The following is a 12,735-nucleotide window of genomic DNA, read 5'->3' as shown; positions in this document are numbered from 1 at the left end:
TACCTTCACATTGCTCACATGTTAGCCATCTCTGCCACCAGACCAACTGCTAAAGAATTGTAATTCTTGTGCTTCAGTAACCCTTGTGTATTAGCATAATGCTGTGCCATAATTCCTGCATAATTCACTTCACTTTATCTCATCACATAGGCAATGCATCATCTCACATCTTCGTGAGAAGGATGAGTATAGCACAAGAAGATATTTTGAGAGACTACATTTACATATATTTTGTTACAATATACTTTCATAATTGTACTATTTTATTATCTCTTACTGTGCTTAATCTATAAATTAAACTTTATCACAGGTAGGTATGTATAGTAACACACACACACACACACACACACACACACATTCCAATACTATCCATGGTTTTAGGAATTCTCTTACAGCTGTTACAGTCCTGGAATATATTCCCCCCACATAAAGGTGACTGTTGCAATGCCATGTGGTTGTTTTTAAGAGCACTATCAAAAGCACCAAAGGAAATGAAAGTTGAGTCATTTGTTCTTTATGGATGGATGATGCTTACTTTAAAATTTTATTTTATTTTATTTTATTTTATTTTATTTTATTTTGAAGAGTAAAAAGAAAGGCAAAAGCAAATAGCAGAAACAAGGTAACAGAAAACTAGAGTGTCACTCAGTTATAAAGGAAGACAAACTTGATGCTTTACTATATATTATTTCATCTGATACAACAAAGCGTATAGCAACCAATGCATCCCCATTTGTCAAGGACTTCCAAGATTGTAAAATAAAGCCCTGCCTCAGTCTTGCTAACCCTGAATAGTTGGTTACCTTGGGCAGATAAGGAAGATAATCTTTTCCCATTTTACCACAAGGAAACTGAAATTTTGAAACAATGAATCAGTCAAAGTCATATCGGTTGTAAGTGATGTATTCAGTATTAGAACCCAAACCTTTTAATTTCTATTTTGATATGCTTTCCAGAAACCAGGATGTAATTAACACAGGGCTTAAAAACCACTGTGAACATTTTATGGGCTCTTATTTTTCTAGAATCTTAACTATTCTGTGTAATGGCACACTTTGCTCTGCAACATCCCTCTTAATAGATAATACAGACAAAAGCACTTATCTCAGTTTCTTAGAATTATTATATACTTTATTAACTGAGGGTGAATTGATGAACATAATTCTAATATATTCCTAGTCAATTTACTAATGCAATTTTAAAAATAAGCAATAACCTTTGTAAAAGAAATTACGTTACTTACCCTGTTTTCCTATCTTTATTTGTAATAAATTTTCTTAGTACATTTTTTGATATAGAACAAATATATGCATTATGGAAAATGGGTACAAATACTTATCACAAGAGTACTTTTTCCATTTGCTGAGATAAGCAAATATCAATGGGGAATAAATGTAAAACTGGATAAGATTTCTTTTCAAAACATGAAGTAAATGTGTCTCAAAAAAATCTGTCTTATTACTGTCCTGTCTGTGCTAAGCAAAACTGAATGCATATTTCTTTAAAATGCCTTTCCACCTATATGGTTTCTTTCGAAATACTGATCTTAGTGCACATATGGCCCGCTAGCCCACTAATGCTCATTTGCTCTTTCCCAACAGGCATCACAGTTGATAGGCATGGATTCATTTACTTTGTGGATGGGACTATGATTCGGAAAATTGATGAGAATGCTATGATCACAACTGTAATCGGCTCGAACGGTCTGACTTCCACACAGCCACTGAGCTGTGACTCAGGAATGGACATCACTCAGGTAGGCACCACTGGTTCGCAAGCATTATCACCATTTGGCATCATGGAAATGGATAACAATTTTCTCATACAGAAATTAGGTAGAATGAAAGCCTGGTGCAGCTGTTATAATGCAAAATAGTAGAAGTTTCTCTTTATGTAATTTACTTTTTTCCTCCTCAGAAAATATTTTCTAAGAGAAATGCTAAGCTAGGATATGAGTAATGCTAGGTAAAGAGTTGAAGTAACAATTAAAGGCTCCCAAAATTGAATCAATTAAAGGATAAGGTAAATCTTGTTTCTTGAATATTTTCCAAAATACATAATTTTTATTTTAAAATGAAATAATTCAAATATTGACAAGTACTTACTATTACAAAATGTCTCTATATATCTCTTTAATCACTATGTAGGCATGGCTTGTTCTTCATGGGTGCATGTGGAGGTATTTCTAAGATGTCATAGCATTTTTCTTAAGTAAAAGAAACCACTCCAAGGTCTGTTTCACATTTATTTACCAAAACTTTTGGCCAGTGAGAAAAAAGTTAGTGCAGCTCTTATTTGGGTCCTAAATTCTGATTTTACAACCATTCTACAAAATCAGTATAACATATATGTAGAGACTATAGAATATACTTCATGTTCCACAACTCAATGGATGTCTTTCTAGTCTGAAGAAACAGAGGTTGGTATGTAAAATAGAGGAAATACACTAGACAGTCCTTGAAAGGACTTCCATGCTCCAACATTCCATAAATAAGTTACTCTAAAGAAGTAGACTATATCATCTTTCCAAAAGAATTAAAATAGATGTCTAAGAGCCGGTAAGATAGCTCGGCAGACTAAGCGCCTGCTTTGACAAGCACAGGAACCAGGGTTCAATCCCTGGTCCTACATGCTGTGCCAGCCCCACCCCCAGGGCATGTTGAGCCAGCAACCGAGTCTGGGAGTGGTGACACACTCCTGTAATAGCACTGGGGTGGCTGAAAACAGCAGGATCACTAGGAGTTCGAGCTGCATAATGACACCCTGAACCAAATACATAAAAATGAAAAAATAAAATAGATGTTTAGAGTTTTATTGAAAGTAATTTTTAAAATAAGACTACATTATCTAACATAATGAGATGCCCGAACATAGGCAAAGATACCAGTAGGTTTCCATCTCTTGTCAGGTTGGCCAGAATTGAATGACATGTGCACACCCTTGCTAGTCATTAGCAAAAAGAAAATGCTATCTTCATAATGGATCCAGACCCCCTGAAACTGAGTCATCTGCCTTGAGTATATTGCTACCTGATTCTTGAACCAAAATCAAAGATTGGTTAGCAAGGGATCTAGGGTTGTTGTTATGTAGGCAGCTATGGATGGAATATTCCTGTTGCTTCATTCATCTTTCCACCTAAAGCCTAGAATAACAAGAAAAGTAAAATTGACACATTCTCCAGAAATGTGGGATTAGTCACTACCTCTAGTATCTCTCCCACCTCTACCCAACATGAGTATTCTGTAAAACATTAAAGGTGTGCCTATTTGAGATTTGTCCTTCTGTTTGTGCCTCTGCTTTTCCTAGAACTCAGGGAATTGCCAAGTCTAAACAATTATAAGAATAAAATCAAGAGTTGGCAGGCCAGAAAAGCAAACAAAATGAACAAATAACTCTTAATAGATTAGAGTGCTTCAGAGTGTCAAGGTCTAGAGCAGTCTAACTTTTCCATTATTCAAAATCCTGAAGAAGTAGAAGGAACATTATTTATGATTATAATGAAGGTTAGGAATATATGTATATAGGGGAGAGGGAAAGATGCATATATATGATTCATTTGTGGGACCTTTTTTAACATAAGACAAGTAGTGTGATTACCAACTCTAAATAACTTAACTGCTTCTGTGAAGAAAAGTTGTACTGAATAGAGAATTCTTTGTCTAAATAGAACAAACATCTGACCCTCACCACCATGCCAAGGGCTTCTTTCCACATGCCACTTTCCAAGCATAACTGCCAGTGTGAAAACTACCTCATGTCTTCTGGTTTGGAATGTACTGTAGATTGTACCTTCTTGGAACATGTATAGTAAGTGCTCAGCAAACACAACTAATATACACACCTGCACCAAAAGGACATTTTGGGAAAATAATTTGGAGAAGTAGTGAGAAATAAAACTAGAAAGGTAAGTGGGTTTGAAATGGTGTAGGACACTATGTGCATGATAGAGTTGTTATTTTATCACAGTGGAAAATGAGGAACCAGTTATAACATTAACTGAAGAAATGTATTTTAAGATAGAAATGTAGCTATTGGATAGATAATAGAGTGAAGAAAAACAGTGCTAGAGGCAGTGGCTACTTAAAAGGTACTTTTAGTAATGTAAATATTACAGGAACAGGGGCCGGGGAGATGGTTCAGTGGAATAAGTGCTTCTCTGGCGAGTGCAAGGGCCTGAGTTCAATCCCCAGTTCCCAAAAAAAAAAAAAAAATACAGGAACAAAATATATAAATACAGCAATGATTAGCACCATTTCATAAAATTGTAATGTAAATGAAGTTGTTTTCCTATGTTATTTTGGATGTTTATCTGATACTTCTTTGGACTACAACTCTTCCATGAAACAGACTTGACACTGTTCAGTTTTATGAACTTACATGGGCAGATAACGAGGACAGCTGAACATAAAGTATGACAGTATGGATTGAAAGAAACAGATAGATTAGAGAAATATGACATCTAAAATCAAAGAACTCATTAACTGACATAACTTTAAACTGAAGGATATGCATGGATGATAATACTACCCACTATATACAGAATATAGGAAGAGAAGGAGGTTGAGCAGCTGATGGATGATAGGTTCAATACGGCATATATTGAAATTTTAGTACCTGTGTGGCAACCAGGTAAAGATGGGCAAGTGGATCTATGTCTAAAGCTCAAGATCTGAAATTCAGATTAGATTTATTATTATTGGTTCATGTGTGATAGTTGAAAATGGTTGAATAAATAAGATTTCCTAAGGAGGGTACGTAGCATAAAAAAAGAGAGAAGACTTTAAGACTAAACTAAGGAACAGTAATATTCAAGGGAAAGTTGAGGCACGGAAACCCACAAAGGAGGCTGACAGGAAGAGACTTGATAATTAACAAATCACCAAGATGTTATGTGGACCCCCCCAAAAAAATGCAAGGGAATCAAGATTTTCAGGGTCAGTATCATCATATTTGGAGGTCATTTGAAAACTAAGGATTTTTTTAAAAAATTTAAGTCATTTGATTTTACAGCATGAGTAATTCTCATACAAGTACTTTGGGTAGAGTGATAATTAATGGTAGCTGGACTGCAGTGGTAGAGTGGGAAGTGAGGAAAAATAGAAAGTAAAAATAGATCATGCCTTTCAGATGTTTAGCTGAGAAGGGGAGGCTTTGGCTTTGAAAACAATAAGCTCCCAGGTGTGAGGAAATCAGCATGCAGGTGGGGCACAGATGGACAAAAGCTGGAGAACAATGAATAAAATCAGATGGGTAAGTGGATAGAGTACTTCCCATAGGGAGCCCGTATGTGGCACAGCTGCCTAGATGCTCAGCCATTATGACCAGAACTTTCCGTCTGTTTAGACAACTGTGGCAGACTGGTGACTGATGTTTCCCATGATTGTACTTAAGAACATTGGCTGTCTTTAGTTAGAAAAAAGAAAGCTGAGAAGGGATCTTCATAACACCTTCCAAGAGCAAAGGCTCAGTTGTTTACAGTAGTACTTACAGTGATCCAGCTGAGCTTACTTAGTGTTCAGTTTCTTATTCAGTAAATCAAAATATATTGATGGATGAGGGCAGAGACAAATGTCTAAATAAGAGCGTGTGGTTTTTGCTGACAGGAACAGACAGGAGAAAAAATAGATGCCAGTGCTGCAGCATGAAGATGTGAATCAGACTTTAAGAAGAGCCTAGTGTTTCTAAGACTATTGCAGCACAAAACATTGTGCAAAGATCCCACCTTTTGAAACTTTTCAAGAAACATAGGATAACAATAATCTATCTGTGGTTGACCTCCAGGGCTTTCTCAAAGCAGGAAGAGGGATTCTGTGGTGGTTCCTCTGTAGAAATATAACTATATTCCTAAAGCTCTTGTTACTCTTCTCTACATTTCAAGACATAAAGATCTTCAGCAAGAGTGGTCTTACCTATGCTGGTATAGTACTGATGGAGGGTGGCCACTAATGTGCCAGAATGGTCCTCTTGCCCTTATTTTCATTAGTCTTCTGCACTTTCTGAGACTAAATGGAGCCTTAGACACAATCCTCAATTACCTGTATTAATCTTCAGCACAACACAATGTCCTCTAGTTAATAACTGCTACCATTTATTGGGTTTGCTACTTGCCAGGGACTGTATTGAGACTCTTTATTCGCACTGTTCCATTTTATCTCTACAACACAACCAGCCTGAGAAGGAAGTACGATTATTCTCATTTACAAGGGAGCAAACTGAGGTGGTCAGATGGTCAGGAAAATTATGTAATGTACCATGACCATAGAGTTATTAAGTGATATAGATAAGATTCAATTTAAGCTTGCTGACCTAATTGTACATTTTTCTAATATCCACATTTTTGGTCACAATTAAAGTTGAACAAATACTATTATATTTATCTTAGTTGCAAATACCATTTGGTTGGGGAATGTGCTGTTTATTAAAAAAGGTGTGTGTCTGTGGCACTAAAGAAATAGTTTAATAAAATCTAATCATCTCAGGAAGTGAAATTTGCATGGACAATAAAATCAGCCATTTATTCAAAATCAATATTGTTTTTCCTGAAATACTTTTGATATAAACTCTAAAGCACAATTCCCTTTCTAAACATTGCTATAAACAACCAGGCTATATTGCATAACCATAATCCCAGCTCTCTGGGACACTGAGGCAGGAGGATCACAAGTTCAAATCCAGCCTGGGCAACTTATTTGTTGTCATTGTTGTTATTGTTGTTGTTGTTTTATGTATTTAGTACAGGGTCTGCAGAGTCTCACGACGTATATTGGACTCATAGTGATCCTCTTGTTTACACTCTCCCAAGCACTGGAATTACAGGTGTTTGCCACCATACCCAGTCTCAGCTTACTGATTTAGCAAGATCATCTTTCAAAAAAAAATTAAGGTCTAGGAATGTAACTCGTCATGAAGCCCCTTGGTTCAATCTCCAATACCAAAAATAAAATAACACATGTCAAAAAAAGAAAAATCAAAACAGGTCTCTCACTTCAGGAGGAGTTAAGTATGATGAAATTGGGCTCTTTATTCTGAAGCTTTTGAATCTTCCTCCTCTGCATTCCCATTTCTTACCTGACTGGAATAGAATTGGGAGTTAGGCCAAGTCTCTGGATAGGATAGAAAATCTCGGAGCTGATTTATTCTTTGGAGCCAGCTTCATGTTTATCCAAAAATGAGCCCAGTAACACATACACAGTCAATGTGAATCTTTTGTATGCATAGATAATCCTATTGGCCCACTGCCTATAAGGCACACAATCTGATCAACTTATGTAGATCATCTAACACACAGCCAGTGTTCCATAGCTCCTTGTTACATAATCTGCATACCCCCTGGTAGTTCACAATAGCAGCCATTTGTGAGATGCGCCTAATGGAGAGCAAGGAAAATTGCCCAGTTATGAAGGAAGAAAAGTAACTGGTTCTTTGTGTAGCAAACGTTGACCCAAGGCACTTTATCTATGAAGCTAGTCCGCTAGGAATACTGCTCCTCTCCCAGTCATTTGGTTCTGGACTCCCCTCCAAAATATTTTAGTTTTCTGACTACTCAGAGGTAGAATGAAAGTTATCCCAACCCTCTACATCCCTTGTTTCTGTTGGTTTTTCATGGGTTTTAGGGCATTTGTTTCATTTCTGCAGTGCTGGGGATAGAATCCAACTCCTCTTCCATATTTGATAAGCACTGCATTGTTCAGGTACCATCCTCTTCTCAGTGGTTTTCAAAAGGACCCTAGCCACAGAATTTAAACAAAATGTCACCATATAAAAAACTAATGCATAACAGCAGATTCAAGGCTTACTCTGCTACATGGTAGCCCTTATGGTGATCCTCAGTGTACTTATGCAAAATACTAAGAAACAAAGAATATGTGTATCATGTGTACAGTGAAAGTTGAATTGAATTTTTTCAAAAGCAGGTCACACTTTGGTCATATGATAAGACTGCAGAGAGCTAACCTTTCACTACCCACAACTTGAATCTGCATAGTTGATTATTTGCATCATAGGCTAGGGTCTTAGATTACTCTGCATTCAATTCTGTATCATGGGTCCAGTCTATTTCTTTGTATTTTTCTACTGTTACCCAATATCTTCACTACCCTTCCCAGCTTTGTGTTACCTGTGGATTTCATGAATGTCTTCTATGTCTTCATCACTGACAAAAGCCAATGGATAATAGAGCAAAATGAAATTGTAGCATCACTAGATTAATTATCTGATAGATTATGGGCACATAAGTTTGAACTATTACCTATGAGCTTTGTTTTTTTTTTTAATTTTTATTGAGAAACAGCAATGAGACAGTTTCAAAGCCAATTAGTAGGACAGTTTCAATAATTAATACATTGTATATTGCTGTCTTCTTAGTGGTTATTCATAGTATAAGAGGCAGACATGATATCTTGTCCACAAACACTATTAAGAACAAATCTTTCTATCCATTTAATTGAGAGAAAGTAGCTATATATCTATCCTATTTTGAATATACAGATACAAAATGGTCCTTCATTTTTATCCCCTTTTTTGTTTAGTTTTCTCAGAGAAGGGTATTCAATTGTCATTTAAATATTGTAAGTGCTTGAGTTCAGCAAAATATTCCCATAGGGGATTTGATTGACCTTGTCAAGTACAAAAGTTACATTTCTTGTTATATAGGTCTTGCTTTATCTTGGTCTTAACCGTCCAACAGAAAAGTATAAAAAGTAAAGCCATATTAACATGCTGAGCTGTAAAAGCCTCAAGTCAACAACTTTTGACATTGCCAGTCCTATGGAAAATCCACTACTAGTATGGACTACTGGACTACATTGCAATATTTTGCTGAGCTATGATTTATATTTCACAAGAAAGTCAATATAATGGCTTACAATATACTCTTTAAAAACAAATGAAACACAGTGAAAATTTAGAATATGTCATGTGTGCTAAGGGTATTATTTCATGAAATTTTTATTTCAACTAGACAGTGGTGATATAGTAAGTCTAAGTGAGGGTCACAGTCAGAAGACTAAATAGTACCGCTATTATTTTTTTTTAAGATTTTATTTTTATTAGTACATGTTTGCAGTACATAATGATCATATTCCTTGTGGCAAGTTGATACATTTACAAAACCCATTTCAAATTTTTATCTATCTTTCCACCACCCTTTCCATCTGTTGCTCCACTTCACATTTGAGAAAGATCCATCTCCCTGATTCCTATTATGTATGTTTCACTTTGCTCTTTATATTCTGGGTTTCTCATATAAGAGAAACCATTCTCACCAGTTTTCTCCAGCTTATTCACAAAGGTACATAAAACTCAAAGGTTTCTTACCAAATTGGTAACTCTGTTTAGAAGGAAATCAGAACTACTTGACAAAATCTTTTTGCAGTCATAGCATGTATAAACATCACTTCTTCAACTAAGAACTAAGAAATAACTGTTTAATAATATATTTGAGCATCTTCACCAAATCAAGCGCCCCCTGTCCAGTTTGTGGAGCACATCTGGCTCTTCTGAAAAATAAGGTTTATGTTTAACAATTTCTAATTTCCTAACAATTATTTTATTTGCCCACTATTTCTCAGTAAATGCACACACACACACACACACACACACACACACACACACACCCTGATTTTTAAAATACATTTGCAAGTTCTCTTAAAAGGTAATTCTTGGCAAGAACTCAGTTAAAGAAGTCAGTTGCTGCTGGGCATGTTGGTGCACTCCTGTATTCCCAGCAGGCAGGAGGCTGAGACAGGAGGATCATCGGGAGTTTAAGACCAGTCTGGAATACAAAGTGAGCTCAAGGCCAACCTGAGCTGCATAGTGAGACCCTGTTCAAAAAGACAAAAGAGAAAAAGAAGAATTTAGATGCTTTTTAAAAAAAACCTCTATCCGTGTTGGGCTTTTCGTAACTTTGAATCAACAGTCTTTCTGAACTTTTTCTTGCTTCTTTTTATTAGTACAAGTCAGCAGCACATAATGATTACATTCCTTGTACTAGGTTGGTACACATACAGAACACCTTATTTCTCTTTCATCCTTTTTCCCTCCTGTTCCTCCCCTGCTACATCTCTTGATCCCCTTCCCATTTAAGATCTAGTTTCTTAATTACAATTGTCTGTCTTTTATTATTTTGCTCTTTTATTTATAATATGGGTTGCTCTGGCTCTTTTCCTTAAAAGAAAAATCAAAACTTCCCTTCTCCCTCATTCATCTGCATTATACTACCTGTTCTGAGAGGCAGACCTCTGTTTTCTCTGCTTGTCTTCTATTCTCTACATAACTGAAAAAGCCATTTTCTATTGTCTTTAGAATATTTTTTAGGCTTCAAATAAACTAACCATTATTGGATGGAAGAGGAAATATAAAGCCTCCTTTTCAAAATCTACATGTCAATTCGACTTTATATAAGTAGATTCAGCATTTTCTGTTGTTTAAAAATATGTAACATCCAAGCATGAAAAGTTACAGCAACTTGGGGAGACTGAACAAAACAAAAGAGAAAAGTAAAAAATAGTTTAAGAAAGAGAAAAAGTACCTTCTTTTCTCCTTCCTAAGCTTCTGTCTAGTATCTCTCTCCCCCCACCCCACTCCTTCCCTCCCTCCCTCCCCACACCACCACCAGCTCTTTCGCGTTTAACAAATGCCTCCCCATCACCAATATGACTGATACTGAAAATCAAGTATTTCTGGGATGACTTGCCTTTAGTTGCGCATTCCCTTCACTCTCCCATGGGTACACAAAGAGAACAGAATTAGATCTTTCCGATGAAGGCCATTATAAGTAAAATTCCCTGCAGGGACAGACTTTTGAATTTTGTGAAGCTCTGTAGGGAATCAAGAAAAATCTGAATTATAATAAGTTTGCTTGAATAAAGGGATCTCCTGGGAGAAAAAAGAAAGTTTATTTTAAAAATTCTTGCCACTAGAGATGAAAATCTCACCCCCTCCATACGCACCAGATCCTCTCAGTGATATGCTATTGAACCAATATCACTATTAATGCAAGAAAAAAAATTGTGGTTATACTCTGAACAATTCAGATTGAGAGATTTGTGATAAAAGGAAAGAATGAGTTCAAGGTCAACAGGGAAGATAAAACCAGAGCAGCCAAAATGTCAGGAAACCCTTTTCTCAGAGGCCAGCAATACCAGTGTGCAACAGGCACAACTAGGTAGGAGGAAAGAGAAATGACAGAAAAGGTAAAAAAAAAAAAAGGATTAGGGAATGCAGAGAGGATCAAACATCAGATTAATGACTCCTAAGGAGTACTAGTTGGAATCAAAAATGTGATATTATTTCATAGTGCTCTTGCCAAACCCTCAACCCTAATTGGTCATGGCTAATTTAACCAACTGAATCAATCATTTGTGTAGTAACCATTAAGTAATGTGTTGGGAGGTATTGACAGTCATACCAACCAAACTTCTAATTTTCTTGTACTTTTATGTCTAGACAACATCAATAGTGCAGTAATCTAACTATTCAACAATTGTTTATTGTAAGACTCCAAACAAAAACATGCTAAATCATCAACATTCTGACTGAAACATCCTTTGTCCCACATGCACTCAGTCAAATCACCAGTCACAGCCGAAACACATATGAAAGAACTTTCTTTTCTGAAAAACTCTTGCAACTGTAAATTGTTGAACTAAAGTGAGACACCATATGGAATTACATATAATCTCAGTTTTTCATGTGCTCATTTGCCATACTAGTCACGAGGGCACATGGAAAGAAGGTGTCACCAACCCCAATCTACATAGCAATCACAGTATGCTAGCACAGAGTATAAGATGGCAGTTGCAGTTGTTTAGACTCTCATTTGACACAGTCCCCCAAAACACATTTTTAAAAAGGCTTTCCATAGTGCTCACCTGTAAATGAAAGATATGTTAGAAGCTTATGGCTCAAAAATACAATGCTAAGGAAACCTACTTTTAGTTGGCATTTCTGTAATTTACAAAAAGAATATATTTCCCTGAATCATTTATTCTGTTCTTTTTGTAAATGCAGTATTCGAGAGGAATTCAATCATTTTTGTCTGCTTCTTGACCCAAAAGAGGGTTCTCTGCAATTTCAGATATAACACTACACTTCAAAAACTGACAGTAGAATCTTAGAGCTGGTTAATTATTCCTCTTTATGAAGGCTAATTCAATAAATTACACAATTGTTGAGTAAGAGCCCTCTCTTTTAATGGGAAAACACTTGTAAAAGCATGAATTGCTTTGTAAGTAGAAGGGATGATGTAAGATGTCATTTGGCATCTTTGGAAAATATTTCTGTTTATTCATCATATACTTGGTAAAATGGGAGGACACGAGAACAAAATAAGGCTGCAAGGTGGTTATTCTGATCTTATAATATCTGTCATTGTCAGTCTCCAATTTAAATGTATTCCTGGATAATGTTATTTATTGCTCATTCAGCCCAGACATAGTCTCCTGGGTCTGTCAAATGCAGGGAAAACACATTCTGGAACTGCAAAGGAGACAAACCTTTTTCTAATCTTTTAATAGTGGATGCAAGAGACAAAGCCAAGTCTTTATATTTTAAATCAATTTCTTTATTTTTGTTAGTACATGTTTGTAGTACATAATGATCACATTTTTCATGGGAATTTGTACAGGTACATAACACATCTTAATTCTTCTTTGGTCCATTCCCAGTCCCCATCTTTCTCTCCTAATTTGCAAAAGCTCTATTTCCAATGTTCAATCCAATTCATTTTTTCTCTAA

At 36.0% G+C, this 12,735-nt stretch overlaps 1 protein-coding gene across 3 annotated transcripts in view; it reads left to right on the top strand.

The window, feature by feature from the left end:
* Tenm1 (teneurin transmembrane protein 1) overlaps positions 1-12,735 on the top strand; it is a 713,845-nt gene that overhangs the window by 636,002 nt on the left and 65,108 nt on the right. For all 3 annotated transcript variants that reach the window (XM_004646075.1, XM_004646076.1, XM_004646074.1), the window contains one exon: positions 1,602-1,756. In XM_004646075.1, coding sequence (XP_004646132.1) covers positions 1,602-1,756 — 155 coding nt within the window. The remainder of the gene's footprint in view (positions 1-1,601; positions 1,757-12,735) is intronic.

The sequence above is a fragment of the Octodon degus genome, unplaced genomic scaffold, assembly GCF_000260255.1.
Source record: "Octodon degus isolate 3935 unplaced genomic scaffold, OctDeg1.0 scaffold00251, whole genome shotgun sequence".
Lineage (NCBI taxonomy): Eukaryota > Metazoa > Chordata > Mammalia > Rodentia > Octodontidae > Octodon > Octodon degus.
Note: the sequence above shows the minus strand (reverse complement) of the source record. Positions and strands in the feature narration are given on the sequence as shown.